At 33.3% G+C, this 15675-nt stretch overlaps 3 protein-coding genes across 4 annotated transcripts in view; all 3 read left to right on the top strand.

Annotated features, from left to right (window-relative positions):
* The window catches only part of LOC146943441 (F-box/FBD/LRR-repeat protein At4g00160-like), a 66814-nt gene that overhangs the window by 26228 nt on the left and 24911 nt on the right, over window positions 1-15675 (top strand). The gene's annotated exons all lie outside the window — the stretch shown is intronic.
* On the top strand, window positions 483-4058 carry LOC146943446 (putative F-box/FBD/LRR-repeat protein At4g13965). The gene is made up of 4 exons (XM_085741702.1): window positions 483-1599; window positions 1795-1932; window positions 2053-2323; window positions 3590-4058. The coding sequence occupies exons 1-4, from the start codon at window positions 700-702 to the stop codon at window positions 3622-3624; spliced, it is 1344 nt and encodes a 447-aa protein (XP_085597828.1). The 5' UTR covers window positions 483-699; the 3' UTR covers window positions 3625-4058.
* On the top strand, window positions 8523-10362 carry LOC146943445 (FBD-associated F-box protein At4g10400-like). The gene is made up of 3 exons (XM_085741708.1): window positions 8523-9448; window positions 9555-9701; window positions 9788-10362. The coding sequence occupies exons 1-3, from the start codon at window positions 8585-8587 to the stop codon at window positions 10076-10078; spliced, it is 1302 nt and encodes a 433-aa protein (XP_085597834.1). The 5' UTR covers window positions 8523-8584; the 3' UTR covers window positions 10079-10362.

The raw sequence follows: 15675 nt of genomic DNA, 5'->3' as shown, positions 1-15675 counted from the left end.
AATTTAGTCCCTGAATGCAGATAATATGCAAAACAGTCCCTGCATGGTCAATTTCAGGGACTAAAGTGACTAACGAAGTCTACATTCAGGGACTAAATTGACTAACGGTGTCTGCATTCAGGGACTAAATTGACTAACAAAGTCTACATTCAGGGACTATTTTGCAATTTATCTTCATTCAGGGACTAAAGTGACTAATTCCCCAAGTTTTTTATTTTCTTTTGAGGAAATCTAATCTCAAAGTTTTTTTTTTTAGGAAAATCTCAAAGTTAACTATCACAATTGTAATGTTTTTTTAAAACTCGTTATCGATCTAACGATCAGCTAATCTGAAAGATCCAATTTTAGGGTACACTTGTGGGCTATCATTTAAAGCCAAAATAAACCTCTATATGAAATCGGTCCATCAAAATTTACCTCGGAAGAATCGAATCTGAATCTTCAAACAATTCACTTAAAAAAAAAATAACATCACTCCTTCTAATTTATAAAAGACAAATGAGTAAACAAAAATTAATTTATTTTTTCCTCAATTTTCTTTTTTAATTTATTTTTTTTATATTAAGAACCAACGAAGGAAGTTTGAACAAGGTCTTTCCAAAATTCACGCGCTACCTTCAAATTAAAGAGCCAAAACCTCGTTTACTACACCTTTACTTTACCCGTAAAAAATCCTATTTGTGCGAAGAAGAAGCAGAAATGGGGCGACGGAGAAGAGGTGTGGATAAAATCAGCAGTTTACCAGACGCAGTTCTGAGCCGCATTCTATCTCTTATCCCAACCAAAGAAGCTGTTGCAACAAGCATTCTTTCCAAGAGATGGACTCATCTATGGAAATCTGTTGATAGTATCGATTTCCCTGGCATCGTCAAAGTGAATGACGTTGATTCTAATCACAAATTTAACGAATTTGTGGACTCCGTTTTGGTCTCTCGCGACACCGCTGGCTCCCATTTCATCAAAACTTTCCGCCTCGACATTGTATACATTGACACTCATCTTGCCTCTCTCGGCTTTCCCAATATCACCAAATGGGTCAATCTTGTTGTTCAACGTGGACTCGAGCATCTTTATCTCCATCTTCATGCGATTAACCGTGATGATGATGATGATGATGATGAGGAGGAGGAGGAGGAGGAGGACGAGGACGAGGACGAGGACGAGAACGAGAACGAAGATCCCAAATTGCCCATCAGCATCCTCACATGCAGAACCCTTGTAAGTCTTGACCTCTTGGGGTTCCGTGTGGAGGGTTTTTCTTTTTCTTCAATTGGATTTGGATTTCCCTCGTTGAAAACCCTGAATTTGAGGTTTATTGTCTTCCCTGAAGATCGAGATTTTATGTTGCTTCTAGCTGGATGTCCTAATCTTGAGCATCTACGAGCTTATTTAGAAATCCAATCGTCTTCTATTCTTACATATTCTCCTACAGGTTCTCTTACTCTTCATCAAGAGTTTAAAAGCTTAAGCTTACCCAAATTGATTAGTGCAGATATCACTCAATGTGAGTGTTATTTTCCGCTGAAAGCACTTTCTAATTATGAGCATCTATGCGTAGATCCTATCAATTTGTACACACTAGGCCTTAAATTCTTGCAGGTCAGTTTTAGTATGACTATGATGTTTGCTACCTCAATCTATTTTCTTAAATTATTATTGGTGTCAACATGTCGGTCAATTCAATACCATACGTCAATGGAATGTGATGGAAAACAAAACAAAATTGTGATTCACTCCATTGTTTTTCTTGGGAATTTTGCCCCTGTTTGATAGTTGTCTTTCTACATGATTCAGGGGGATCTGCCGCAACACCCTTATGATAAAATTCCTACCTTTCATAATTTGACCCACTTGGAGCTCCACGATTGTTGGGATTTGGTAGCACGAGTGCTCCAATACTTCCCTAAGCTTGAAAATCTCAAACTTTATCAGGTCTCTCAAGTCTTACAATCATATTCAGTTTATCTTTTCTCAACACACTTTAATGTTCTTCTTTTAAAAAAAACACTCCTTAATATTTTATTTATTTTATTTTATGTGCACTATTATTAGGATTCATACGGGTCAATAGAGAATGAAGAAGCTGAAAAATGGGTGGACCTAGAATTTGTTCCTGAATGCCTTTTATCGTCCCTTAGAACTTGCACTATGCAGGACTTTTCAGGCCTACAAGGTGAGCTTGTGTTGGCAAAGTATATTTTGGAAAATGCAAAAAATTTAAAAACAATGATAATCTGGTGCAAAAGCAAATCATCTAAAATACAAAGAAAGTTGTCCGCGTGCCTCAAAGCCTCAGCAACATGTCAACTTTCAGTTTATATTGGTAAGTAGCAGTTTTTTTATCCTACCTTTCGTTTCATTGGTTCTACCCTGCAACTGCTTGACTTTGTGGTTTGATCTTTGAACTATGAGCTACTATGAATGTCATCTTTAAATGACCGTCTTGCTGCACATGTTAAAACATCATCTTTAAAAGATTTAGTTAGTACTTGTCTACTTGTTTAGTTATATATTTATTGAACTTGTTTATGACTACAATTAGATCAATGCTTATTGGAGGAAAGACTTAACTAACATTCAGTTAGTTGGGTAGATGACTCTTAAAAAAAAACTTCAGTTGGTTAAATTATCTTTGTTACCAACTCTAGTTTGTATTGCTAAGTTATGTTCCAGCTTTAGTATGCTTCACTGGTTGCAAAACCTGACCAGTTAAGTCCATTGTAGTCTAGGCCGATATAAGGACCCTACCCACTCACAATTATAACAAAATATTGAATCAATAGAATCTAGTTAGAAGAATCTCTCTTCCAAGCTCACCACCGCGAGAATGGGTGCCTCCACTTCTTCTACTGCTGCGTCTCTCCTCACTTAGTCTTCTTAGACGCACAAAAAACCGTTTTTTTTTTTTTTTTTTTTGTGTGGCAATTTTGGAGTATCTAGATTCTGGAAATTACTTGTTATGGGTTCAACAGGTAGAACCTCTCATCAAAGCACATTAAATTCATCATTTCCTTATCAATCCTTCAATTCAACGAAATTCAACACTTGCGTAAGAAGCTTGGGAGCCACAAGAGTTCTTGTGCAGCTTAAGTCTACGATTTCATGCGACAGTTCACATGAGTTATTGGATGCAAATGTTCTTGGATTCTTCGGGACAAAATCCATACGTACTTGTAACACACAATTGGAAAGTATGAAGATTCTGATGAACTAGATTAATTGGGTCTATATGATTTTATCATATAGACTATGAGTTTAACTAGATTAATTGGATCCATATTGAGTTCACTCTACTTTCTTATTTCTCTCAAAATATGCACCAAATTGAGTAAACACAACTATTAAACCATTTGTTTTTGGCTTGAATTATTCCCATCACAAAGAGAGAACAGTTAGTAAGAGCAATAGGTGAACAATAGCTAGATATTCATTTTATTTGATATTTTAATCACAACAATTTGTGAGGTTAGAGAAACAAGTGATATATTGTACTTGTGTTGGATGCCAAGTTTACATGGGAAAATTAACATCAAAATTATTAAATTTATGCAATTCAATTAACTTACAATATTTTTTGTTTTGCATGCAGATCCGGGCCTCCAGAAACAGTTGAGTCTTTCTTAGTGATTGCCTTATTGGGATTATAAACTGGAAGAGTTTATGCATGTCTTTCACCAATTGGTGCACCTTCTTTTAATAGGCCAACTGGATCAAGCATTGCTTTAGAACTTGCTCCAATTTGCACTTTACAATCATCTATCGTAGATAAGCTATATATTAATGCTGCAACATTTTCTCTTAAATTCAAGTACTTCAAATATGTTGTCAACTGCCCTTGCTACCATGTTCAAAATCTTGTTATAGATAGATAGTTTGAATGATGCAATCAAAACATGTTTCTGGTTCTTGAATCATTAGATTTTAAGTGTTACAGGAGATGGAATGACCCCTACCTCTGCTATTGATTCTTCTGTTGTCCATTCTGGTTGTTGAGAGTAACCGAATCTCATATACTAATTGTCTATGGATATCAATTGAATCAGTTGCCAATTTTCCAACTAGAAATAGTATTCTCATTCTTGTGCCTCACTCTACCGTTGTTAGTGGTTGGCTCATTCACTGATACATTTTTTCCGTAGCACCATTAGTGAACAAGGCTCTTTAATGCATAGTTTGGTATTAAAGCATTGTGAATCAGTTTTTATCCGCTTGTAGGACAAGTGTAGTGATCAGAGTCTATCAACTCTGCAATTGAAATTCTATCATAAGTGTGCCCTGATAATACAATCATAGGATCCCTCACTAGTCTAGTGAAATCCAAGTGGTAGATAAGGTAATGACTCACGATCACACACACAACAATCATAATATCAAGCTGTCTTGGAAATCAATGGCTGTTGCTTATGTGGTTTATCTCAAGCTGTCTTGGAAAGAAGCCTTCATTTGAGTGCTTATTTGTTTTTCTAGTCGATTTCTTAATATAACCCTATTTTTTGTATTTCATCATGCGTAACTACAACAAATGCAGATATAACTACAAGAAGCAGACCATGTTTTAGAGTCTTCAAACCATTTTATATTCTCCCAATTCTCCCAACTGAACAAAGACACCACATTGAAAATCCACTCTCATAGATCATGTGCATAACATTCTTCTTGGGGTGAAACTTCTGTAATTTAGTGTTCTACAAACAACATTGTCACCGCAAAAACATTCAATATCAACAACTTTTTAACTCCTTCATCCTTGTTGAGGTGGAAGCAACTTCAATTTGATGACCGACCAACCATGATTGAAACAATATTATCTGCAATTTTGTTGTATTTTTTATTATAGTGATATAAATCAAACTTAATTCCACGTCAAAACAATAGTTCAAAGGATATGATTATTCAATCCTATATAAATTCTTGGTTTAAATGTGTAATTGGTCCCTGCACTTTCAACATATTTTGGCATTGGTCCCTGCACTTTTTTTTGTTTGGTATTGGTCCCTGCACTTTGTAAAAATATTGACATTGGTCCCTGCACTTTTTTTTGTTTGGCATTGGTCCCTGCACTTTGTAAAAATATTGGTATTGGTCCCTGCACTTTGTAAAAATATTGGTATTGGTCCCAATCATTTCATGCCACATGGCACCAATACCAATATTTTTCCAAAGTGCAGGGACCAATACCAATATTTTTGCAAAGTGCAGGGACCTATGCCAAACAAAAAAAAGTGCAGGGACCAATGCCAATATTTTTACAAAGTGCAGGGACCAATGTCAAACAAAAAAAAGTGCAGGGACCAATGTCAAAATCTGTTGAAGGTGCAGGGACCAATTACACATTTAAACCTAAATTCTTATATCAAATTCATGAGTCCCGATGTAGAGACTCCTCCTAATTAGATTCGTAAGCCATTCTTTTTTTTTTTTTTTTTCTGAGGGAAGATTCGTAAGCCATTCTTAAAAAGAAAATCACTAACAAATAGTTTAAAGATTAATTTCAAGTATTTTCATAAACAAGAGATTACTAGCCGACCCTACAATTGGAAATTTAATCAAAAGATTAAATAGTTAACGAGAAAATAATATAGAATCCTCAAATACTTTTAGCTTTAGCTGATTTTAATATTCATTCATAGCCACGACAATTTACTCCCTCCACCTCATTTTAATTGTCAATTTTGTACTATTATTTTTCTTTTTCAATATGATTGTCATTTTAAAACAACAATGTAATATTTGTTATTTTGTCATGAATATACTATATTTATTGTATTTCATCGTGTTTAACTACTTATATTTAATAAAGATGTTTCGGTAATGCTTCTTCTAAGTTTACCATTGAAATTAATTCAACCAATAATTTTCATAAGAATCACACACAACATAAATGCGACAATTAATGTCTGCTTGGAAAGACGTTTATTGAGTTATAGCTTATGTCTTATAAATTCATTTTACTAAAAAAAATACATTTGATAGCTATCACTTTCTCGTGAGTTTATAACTTAGACCCTGTTTGATAAAAATAGCGGATAACTGTTAAGTTATCTAATAGTTTATGACTGATGATTGATAGTTGATAAGCTTGTTGAAGTGTTTGATAAAATTATTCATTCAACTAGCTAATAAATGTAAAATGACAATCTTAATTCATAATAAAATTAACATCCATTAATATTCAAGTATTTAGAATTTAGCAATTTAAAATTATTAATTTAATATATTTTATTTTATATTCCGGTATTTTTTCTACTTCAGTATACCATACAAAAAATCAAACATAACGATAAAATACAGAGAGTAAAAGATTTAGACATGAAAAAAAAAATAGATGTCATGATATAAAATATAAAAGTGAAGACATAAAAAACATCAATAAACGTGAATTATGTCATGATATAAAATATAAAAGTGAAGACATAAAAAACATCAATAAACGTGAATTTTTTCAGAAAATAAATAGACGTGAAATGATGTTTTTACAAGTAGACGTGAATTGATATAAAAGGCAAAAAAAATAAAGCGGGACAAATAAAATGCGACAGTGTAAGATTTTTTTTTAGGATATGTGACAATATAGGTTAATTGTCCTTACAAAAATATATAATTAACTAGAATTAAATGTATCAACAAAAACAAAATTTCATTCAACTAAAAAAGTTAATCTTAAAACGTGCTTATTTTATTTTAAACTATAATAGATTATTGCTAAAAAAATAATAAATTATAAACGGGATTTTAGGTGACATAAATAGGGTAAAATGGTAAGAAATAATAATAAGCTATAAGCTTAAACATTTTTTTTTAACAAGGCAAAATGAAATATATTAAATCATAAAAAATGGTTCATCTCGCATGAGGTGTGTGCAAAAGAGAACAACTCAAAAAAAATACAATGTTAAGTGTTTGATGCCATCAAAAAAAGACTACGAAAGAATAACAAAAAGAAAGTTACACTATAACAGGGCCGGACCCTCGAGGTGCAAACAACTCAATGGATTGAGCTGGGTCTCTCTAATGTATGGGCCTGAAAAAAAAAATTATAGCCCAATATCATAACATAAAAATATACTTAGCTACACCACCATGCTTCTGTTAATTAAGAAAGACATCTTTGATCTCATACCTTGGCATGATGCGACATTTTATACATTAAATATTTGTGACTCACTGTTCTATAATACAGTACTGTCATATTCATACTACGTACCATAAAGAATTTTAAATTATCATCATTTTTTCTTATGTTTACGGATTTCATTTTCAATTTAAATAAGAGATTGATCTTTTAAAAAAAATTGCATTTTTATTTTTTTACGGGCCTCTTTTTGCTTACAGAGTCGAGCCTCTAGATTCGTAGGAACGACCTTGACTATAACACACATACAATGTAAAGGGTGCTGCCACCAGTCATTATAACTGAAAGCGAATGTGAGCTTATTGACCTTTAGCCATAAAAAAGACATACATTTGACATTGTCTGTCAAATGATACAAATCCAAATCTTTCTGCGTAAAAATACCGCTGTTCCATTCCTTCCAAATAACCCAGGCAGAAACATGCCAAATTACTTTCAGAAAAAAATGTGTAAACCACGGTAACCCCGTCATATGACCAAACTGATGAAGATGATCATGAACTGAGTCTGGTGCAATAAAGGAAATGTCAACCCACTGATATAAGCTTAAACACTTGAAATAACGTATGAAAAATACATTATAAACTCGTAAAATAACTTATAAGTGTGTGATGATATAACATTTATCAAGCAGGGTTTTTCTTTTGTTATAGAAGCTTATCCACCATAAATTAACATGTTTTACCAAAGGATCCTGTTTGTTTTATCAAGTACTCTAGTGGTTGAAACTCACACATTTTCAATTTAAAGAAGTGGGATGTCCGGGACTAGTGATTGAAACTCACACATTTTCAATTTAAAGAAGTGGGATGTTCGTAATTCAAACTCTGCCCCCTACATAAACTATACATTGTCTTTATCAACCGAGATAAGTTCAAGGGGACAACAACCATTTTTTTACTAACTTATGGAGTAACATTTTTCAATAGTTTATTTATAGCTTATCATCACATCATTGTATCTTATTAAACAATTAATTTTTGGCTTAATAACAGTTTTCGCCCCCTAAGTATTAGAAAGTTGTGATTTTGACTCCTAACAAAATAAAATACAATTAAGCTCCTAAGTATTGTCCCTTCTGCAGTTTTGGCCTCAGATCAATTTTGACCAAATCAATGCTGACTTGGACGCCACATGTGTAACTTTTTATTTATTTTTAATGACTATAAAAATAAAACAAAAAATAAAAAAATTACACACGTAACGTCCACGTCGGCATCGACTTGGTCAAAATTGGCCTGGGCCAAACCTGCAAAAGGGACAATACTTAGATGTGTATTTTATTTTGTTAGAGGGCGAAAATCGTAACTTCCTAATACTTAGGGGGCAAAACTGCTATTAAACCTTAATTTTTCCAACTACACGCCACAAAGAGACGGATGAGATCCGCATGAACGTTAGTTTAGTACACCGAGATTGAATCCGGGGAGTGAAGAAGAAGAAGAAGGTGAAATGATCAACAGTTTACCGGACGTGATTCTGATTCACATTCTCTCACTTCTCACCACCAAAGAAGCTGTTGCAACAAGCGTTCTTTCTAAGAGATGGATTCATCTCTTTCTCTTTGTTCCCAATCTTCACTTCCCCGATATCTATGTCGATAGCGTTGAATCCACTCTTCTTTTTAACGAGTTCGTCTACTCCATTCTAGTCTCTCGAGACACCGCTGGATCCAATCTCATCAACAGTTTCCGCCTCGACATTGGATCCGATAACCCTAATCTTGCTTATTGTTACGGTTACGCCATTCGCAGTATTACCAAATGGGTCAACCTTGTTGTTCAGCGCAAACTCGAGCATCTTCGTCTCCATTTTCTTAACCTTGATGTGGATTTATCGGACATTGATAATCATTTTTATGATATTGATATTGATCTTTACTTACCAAAAGAGTTCCCTAAAATACCTGTTAGCATCTTCACCTGCAAAACCCTTGTAAGTCTCGACCTCAGTTGGTTCCGTGTCGATGGTTTTTCTTTTTCTTCAGATAGATTTCAATTTCCATCACTCAAAACCCTGAAATTGGAACATATTCGCTTCTTAGATGTTCGTGATTTTATGTTGCTTTTAGCTGGATGTCCAATTCTCGAGGATCTACAAGTATCTGAAGCATTACTCCGTGGTCATGAGAACCCTCTTACCCTTCAAGAGTTTAAAACCTTAACCTTCCCCAAATTGCTAAGAGCAGATGTTCAAATTTGTTGTCACTGTTTTCCTGTCAATGCACTTTCTACTATAAAGTATTTGTGCATAAATACATTGAAGGTCCTTAATATCGTGGAATATTGGTATACAGACGACCATCCAGTGATTCGGGTTCGTTTGATTGTGAATATGATGCATGCTACTTCAATTCAATACAATGAAATGTGATTCACATTTAGTAGTGTTATTTTTTTTTTTTTTGTTTTACATAATTTAGTTTAAAATGGTCAATCTACTACAACGCCCTTACGATGCCATTCCTATCTTTCATAATTTGACTCACTTGGTGCTCCACAATAGATGGGATTTGGTAGTACATGTGCTCCAACAGTGCCCTAAGCTTCAAAGTCTCAAAATTTGCAAGGTTTGTCAAGTTTAAGAATTGTATTCGGTTTATCTTTTCTTAACACACTTTTATGTTTCGTTTTATTTCATGTGTATGATTAATAGGGGTTATGTGACGCAATGGCGCATGAAGAAGGCACTAAAGAAAATTGGGTTGAACCAGAATTTGTCCCACAATGCCTTTTATCAGACCTTAAAAATTGCACTGTTGAGAACTTTTCAGGCCAACAAAGTGATTTTATGTTGGAGCAATTTATTCTGAAGAATGCAAGAATTTTACAAACCATGACAATCAGGAGCAGGAATGAGTTTTCAGAAATGGAGAAAAAACTGTCAATATGCCCGAGGGCCTCAACAACATGTCAACTTAACTTTATGTTTGTTGATAACATATAGATTATGTAAGCAGTAGTTTCTCGATCCTCTCGATCCTGCATGTTGTTTCATTAGCTTTTATTATTAAGTTCATAACTTTGTATTGCTGCACTAGTGAAGGAAAACTTATCCTATGCTATGTATGATTTAGTATTATGAAGTTCATAACTTTGTATTGCTGCACTAGTTAAGTTGTATTGCTGCACTAGTTAAGGAAAACCGATCCTATGTATGATTTAGTTAGTACTTGTCTACCGGTTTATATATATTTATATTAAACCTCTTTATGACTTCAGTTGGATCAATACTTATCCATTTTCTGGTCACTTGTATAGTCGTATGCTTAATTCAGATTTGATGCATAACCACAGGGCAGGAGGCACGTATTGAGATTAAGTGGTTGTTTTTCTCAAAGGGATCCTTGTCCGTCTTTTGATAGCATATAATGTTTTGATAGCCTATTAAAAAGAAACTATATCTAAATGATCTTTTGAAGATTTGGTATGTTGACATTAGTTACTATCAATAATTATAACGTGTAGTTTAGACTTTAGTAGGCAGGAAAAAGGCGTTTAAATCATACTTCTCCGCAAAATGTAGTTATCACATGACTTTTGATTAAGGTTATAACTGCGCCAGAAGTGGTGGAAAACATTTAGGTATTGTTGTGGCGCTGGGTCCTTCCTGGTGGGAGTGGGGTCCGATAAATTGTATGGCTAAGTAGTCGGCTTTTAACCGGTCTAGTTGTATTGTGCTTGTTTTGTTTGGCTTCAATGTTGGATGCGTATTTTGGGTTCTGTTAGGGGATGGCTTTTGTCCTGGTCGGTGGCAGCAGTTCTGGTGTGTGTCAAGGTGCCAGTTTTGTGTTTTTTTCTTCCCACGGTTGAGCTTGTTCTGCTGCTGTCTCATGTATATTTTCTGTGATTTTTGTGGTTTTTAGTCAAGGTTTTGAGTCTCTGTAGCTGGATGTTTTCGAGTTAGGTCTGCATTTTGGCTTTATTGTTTTTTGTTCTGTTTTGGTTGGATTTTAGTGGCTGGTGGTTTTGTTTGCTTTGTGTGGATTGATGTTTTTTTAATTTGTTGCCACTGATTCGACAGTTAGGTTGTATTTTGGTTTCAATTCCGGATAAATCTCGTGATTGGGGGGAAACGATAAGGGTATTGAGAACCAAGGTGTTAAATAAATGTTTGTGACCACGATTTGGGTAACAACATGAAGGTTTGACATGTCCCGTGACCACATCATGGATTGCGACATAAACACAACAATTTAAAACTATGCTAAGAATCGATAGGTCTTCGACCTTTTAAGCACTATTAAAGCAGATAAAAATGGAAAGAGCAATTTGGTGAAGGTTAATAGAAGTTTCTTCAATAGGAGAATGGGTTAGAATCTCTTAAATCCTCTAATATCTTGTTGTGATTTCATTATATTCAAAGAAACGAGTTTGTGTTTACTGACACTTTTGTAGTACCCTGTTTTGATCTCATACACAAGAAAAATTATTAACCAAACATTCATTTCTTCCTTCAGGCCATGTATTTTTTATAGTACTGAGCACTTCAATATGTTTCTACTTTAGAGGAATTTGCTTCAGTGGATAAATATTAAAAACAAGTATTGGCTGTACCCAGATAACTTCAATATGCTTCTACTTTAATCACAGAACACTTGGTAAAGTTAGAGAAGCAGGTATTATTATATTGTATCTGTGTTGTATGCCAAGTTTACATTGGAAAATTGACTTAAAAACCATTGAATATATGCCTAATTTCATGGATTTCTTGTGTTATGTTAATATTTAGATCTTACTGGCTACAGTTGATGATATGATTGGTATTTTCTCAATTAAGAGGCTTTGAGATACTGATAGCCAATAAAAATACATATTTTGAACCAATTCCCTTTGACTTAGAGAGAGATTTAACAACTCCAATTTTACAAATTAAAAGACCACAATTACTCGATCAATATTTTTTTTTTTGGGTACAAACTCGATCAATATTTCTATTGCACTAAATTATGCATTGGTTTTTAGAGTTCATAAAACAATAATACTTATTTGCAAATTTGTCATGTACTTGTTTACAATTTAAAAGACCACAATTACTTTGATGTTTTGACTAGGAGAAATTGCTTGAATTTCAATAAGAAATTGGCAATATTTAACAATTACTATTAGGGGATAATTGAGATGTAGGCGGATAATTGCCAACCTCACTTGCTTGAACTTTTTTATAAGTGTTACCCATTATGCGAGTAATAATAATGTTTACTAGTTACACTACATTAGACTCTTGACCCGCGCTGTCGCACGGGTCTGTTATAGTGTTACTCATAAATAACATTTGGTAGTGTACATGTATATATATATAGTGACTCTGACATGATGACTATAGAAGACTTGCCACAGACATGATTAGCATGAGCAACCTTGCATTTAATTTTTGTGCCCTCAAGAGTAGATTGAACTGCCAACAAAAGTCTGGGAGAAAACACCTGCAATTGAATGTTGTCTAGTATTTGTAATGGCACATGAGTAATTGGTTTACATTGAGCTCCACAAGTAGACTTGAAGTTAAAGCTATATCACCTAGCATGAGCCGCCCTATATTGAGATTTTCAAGTACTCCCTCCGTTTCAAAATGAGTGTCGTTTTAGCCAAAAAAATTTGTTTCAAAATGAATGTCGCTTTCAGTTTTCAATGCAATAATAACTTTTTCTTTTCAATTGTACCCTTCAATTAATATTATGTTACACTATTTTCAAAGTATTATTTTTTCTTTAATGAAAAACAAACCAATAGTTGATTAGGATAATTTGGTAAAATTGCTATGACATTTGACTACTTTATTCCATTCCTTAATATGTGTGCAATTAGCTAAAGCGACACTCATTTTGAAACGGAGGGAGTATAAATGATGAGCTCGGTACAATTACCACACGACACATGTCATACAACTACATTGAGCAAGCAAAGTCTGATGACAATTAAATCCTAACACGTCTAGTGAGTTCATATCCCTACCTATAGTGATTAATTACACTCTAGCTAAGCATGCTTAAACTTGAACTTTGCATAAGGCTTAGATTGAGTAGTTGTCATTAATATAGCAATGATTCCCTACAACTACTTTAAATCAGAAGCTTAACAACCTTATAGCCTCAAGTTTAAAATGGCGGGCTAGGTGCACTGCTCTATGTATGATCAATTAGCATGAGCTTTAAATAAAAGTAGTGTTCAGTTTGTTATTCCCATCATTTATTACTTGCACTGCTCTATGCTAGGTTATTTAACACGTGATTTAAATCAAATTAGGGTTAACGGGAGTTGCAAATGGGGTTAGGGCAAACAAATTAGGCTTATCAGACTGCCTAAGATTTTAATTAAGTATGATTTGATTGAGCATCCAATTGCGATAGGTTATCAATCCTAGATTCATCTAGAGGCTTCATTTCACATTAAGGTCAAGTGTTTGGTTGACGGATGTCAGCTTATTCTGGCGCCTGATTGATTTTACATCAACTAGCAAATGCACTTTCTGAATTGTTCCTCTAGTGACAATATGGGCTTTTGTTTAGCCGACTTGAATATATGAATGTTGTTTATATTAAAAAAAAGTTACCATAAGAAATTGGGGTGCTTTACTAGCTAATTTAATGAAATGGTACTCCACTGATAAAAATAAAAATAAAAGAAATGTCACTTAGACGGATCAATATTGTACACTTAGGGCTCAAGTTATGTAGGAGAAAGTTTATTATACTCACAAACCTAAATCAAAAAGATTTAGACACACTTATATAAACTGAAGAATTAAAACAAAATTAATTTAGGGCCCGTTTGTTATGGATTAAAATAAAAGTGATTTTGACATAAAATAATTAGAGATTATATTTTAGAGATTTTGTGAAAAATCAGAATCTATTTTGCGTTTGTTTACCGTAATAAAAATCACATTTTTTAAACAAATAATCTAATTTGTTTGGATACAAATATAAAAGGGATTTTTTGTTACTCAATCTTTTAAATCATATTTTCTCTCTCCTATAAAAAAAATCTATTTTTTGAGAAGCTGCTCTTAACAGCTTCTCATTTGAAGCTGTTTTTAAATTCTGATTTTTTTAAAAAATCTGTAACAAACGGATGCAAAACTCTTAAAAATGATTATTTTTTTAAAAAAAAGTGATTTTTTTTTTTCCTTAAAAAAGCTATAACAAACGGGCTTTTAGTCACATCAATTAATATTATTGAATTTTACTCTCTTTTAAATTTTCATTTTATTTTATGAGTGTGCCCAAATCTTTTTGATTTGGGGTTGTAATCATAGAAAACTTTCTCAGTTACGTAGATGGTTGCTAGTGGCGGGGTTAACTTTTAAGGGATCATTGTGTAATCTTGGAGCTAAACACAAGGTTAAGTGGTTTTGTACTTTATAATGTTGGGAACAAAAATAAGGTGGATTAAGTGACATTTGTTTGTTTCATCATTTCTTGTGTCATACTAATATTAGAACACATAGTGATAAGTTTGATTTGATCTTCTAAAAAATAAATAATAAGACATGACAACTTCAAACAATATTTTAAGATCGTTCCAGTTCGATTTGATCTTCTAAAAAATAAAGAATAAGACGTGACAACTTCAAATGTACAATATTTTAAGAAGACGTGACAACTTCAACTGTACAATATTTTAAGATCGTTCCAAGGACATGACAAATTTAGGGAGGAGGTCAATACCGTAAAATGGTACCCCTAAGACATTTGTTAAGGAAATAAAAAAAATGTATTTTTTGGTATAGTTTTAAGAGATCGACTACAGTCTGCCATCATAAACTCACACACACAAAGTGGAGGTATCGGAGTTCGAACCCCGGTCATGACGTCCGACCTAATAATTTCGGCATTTTTGCCAGTTGAGTTAGGACTTATGAGACAGTTTCATACTAAATTTACTATATTCGATTTATTAACAATTGTCTAAGGAAATTTAATAACATTTTTCTTATTATTTTGAAGTATTACTGGAATACACACAAAAGTACACGTTGGTCCGTTTTTCTCTAATGAAGATTATAGTCTACATTAAAAAAATAACAGCTTTAGATGAAATTCTATAGTTTACAATTGTTATCTATAACGATGTATAAAAGGAATTTGCGATATAGATATGAACAAGAAGGATGGCTTATTGTCCATTTTTTTACTTGAAGAGAGAAACATTTGATGTAAAATAGTAAGGTCTCTCTCCTTTCTGTTTTTCGAGCAATCCACTAAATTAATTCATGTCTTTATAAATAAATCACTTTGAAATTAGTTTTCAATCTATTAATATTTTAAACTAGTCATTATTTTAATTAAAATTTTCTCAATTAAGTTAGAGTCAGGATCCTTTGACATCAGGTGTCAACGAATTTGTTGACACCAAATCTTAAGCGTTCATTTCTCTTCTCTCAGAATCAATTCTGTCAGAATCAATTCTATCAGAATCAATTCTGTCAGAATCAATTATATTCAAAGCTGAACCAAACACACACTTAATCTAAAGGTCAATAATTATTCATCAAAATCTTAATGTGGGCATTCAATATTTTATATCTCACTTTTAAGACTA

The sequence above is a fragment of the Medicago sativa genome, chromosome 2 (genome assembly GCF_051527215.1).
Source record: "Medicago sativa cultivar Bolivia chromosome 2, Bolivia_mono, whole genome shotgun sequence".
NCBI lineage: Eukaryota > Viridiplantae > Streptophyta > Magnoliopsida > Fabales > Fabaceae > Medicago > Medicago sativa.
The sequence above is the reverse complement of the archived record's forward strand: the minus strand, read 5'-3'. Positions and strand labels throughout refer to the sequence as shown.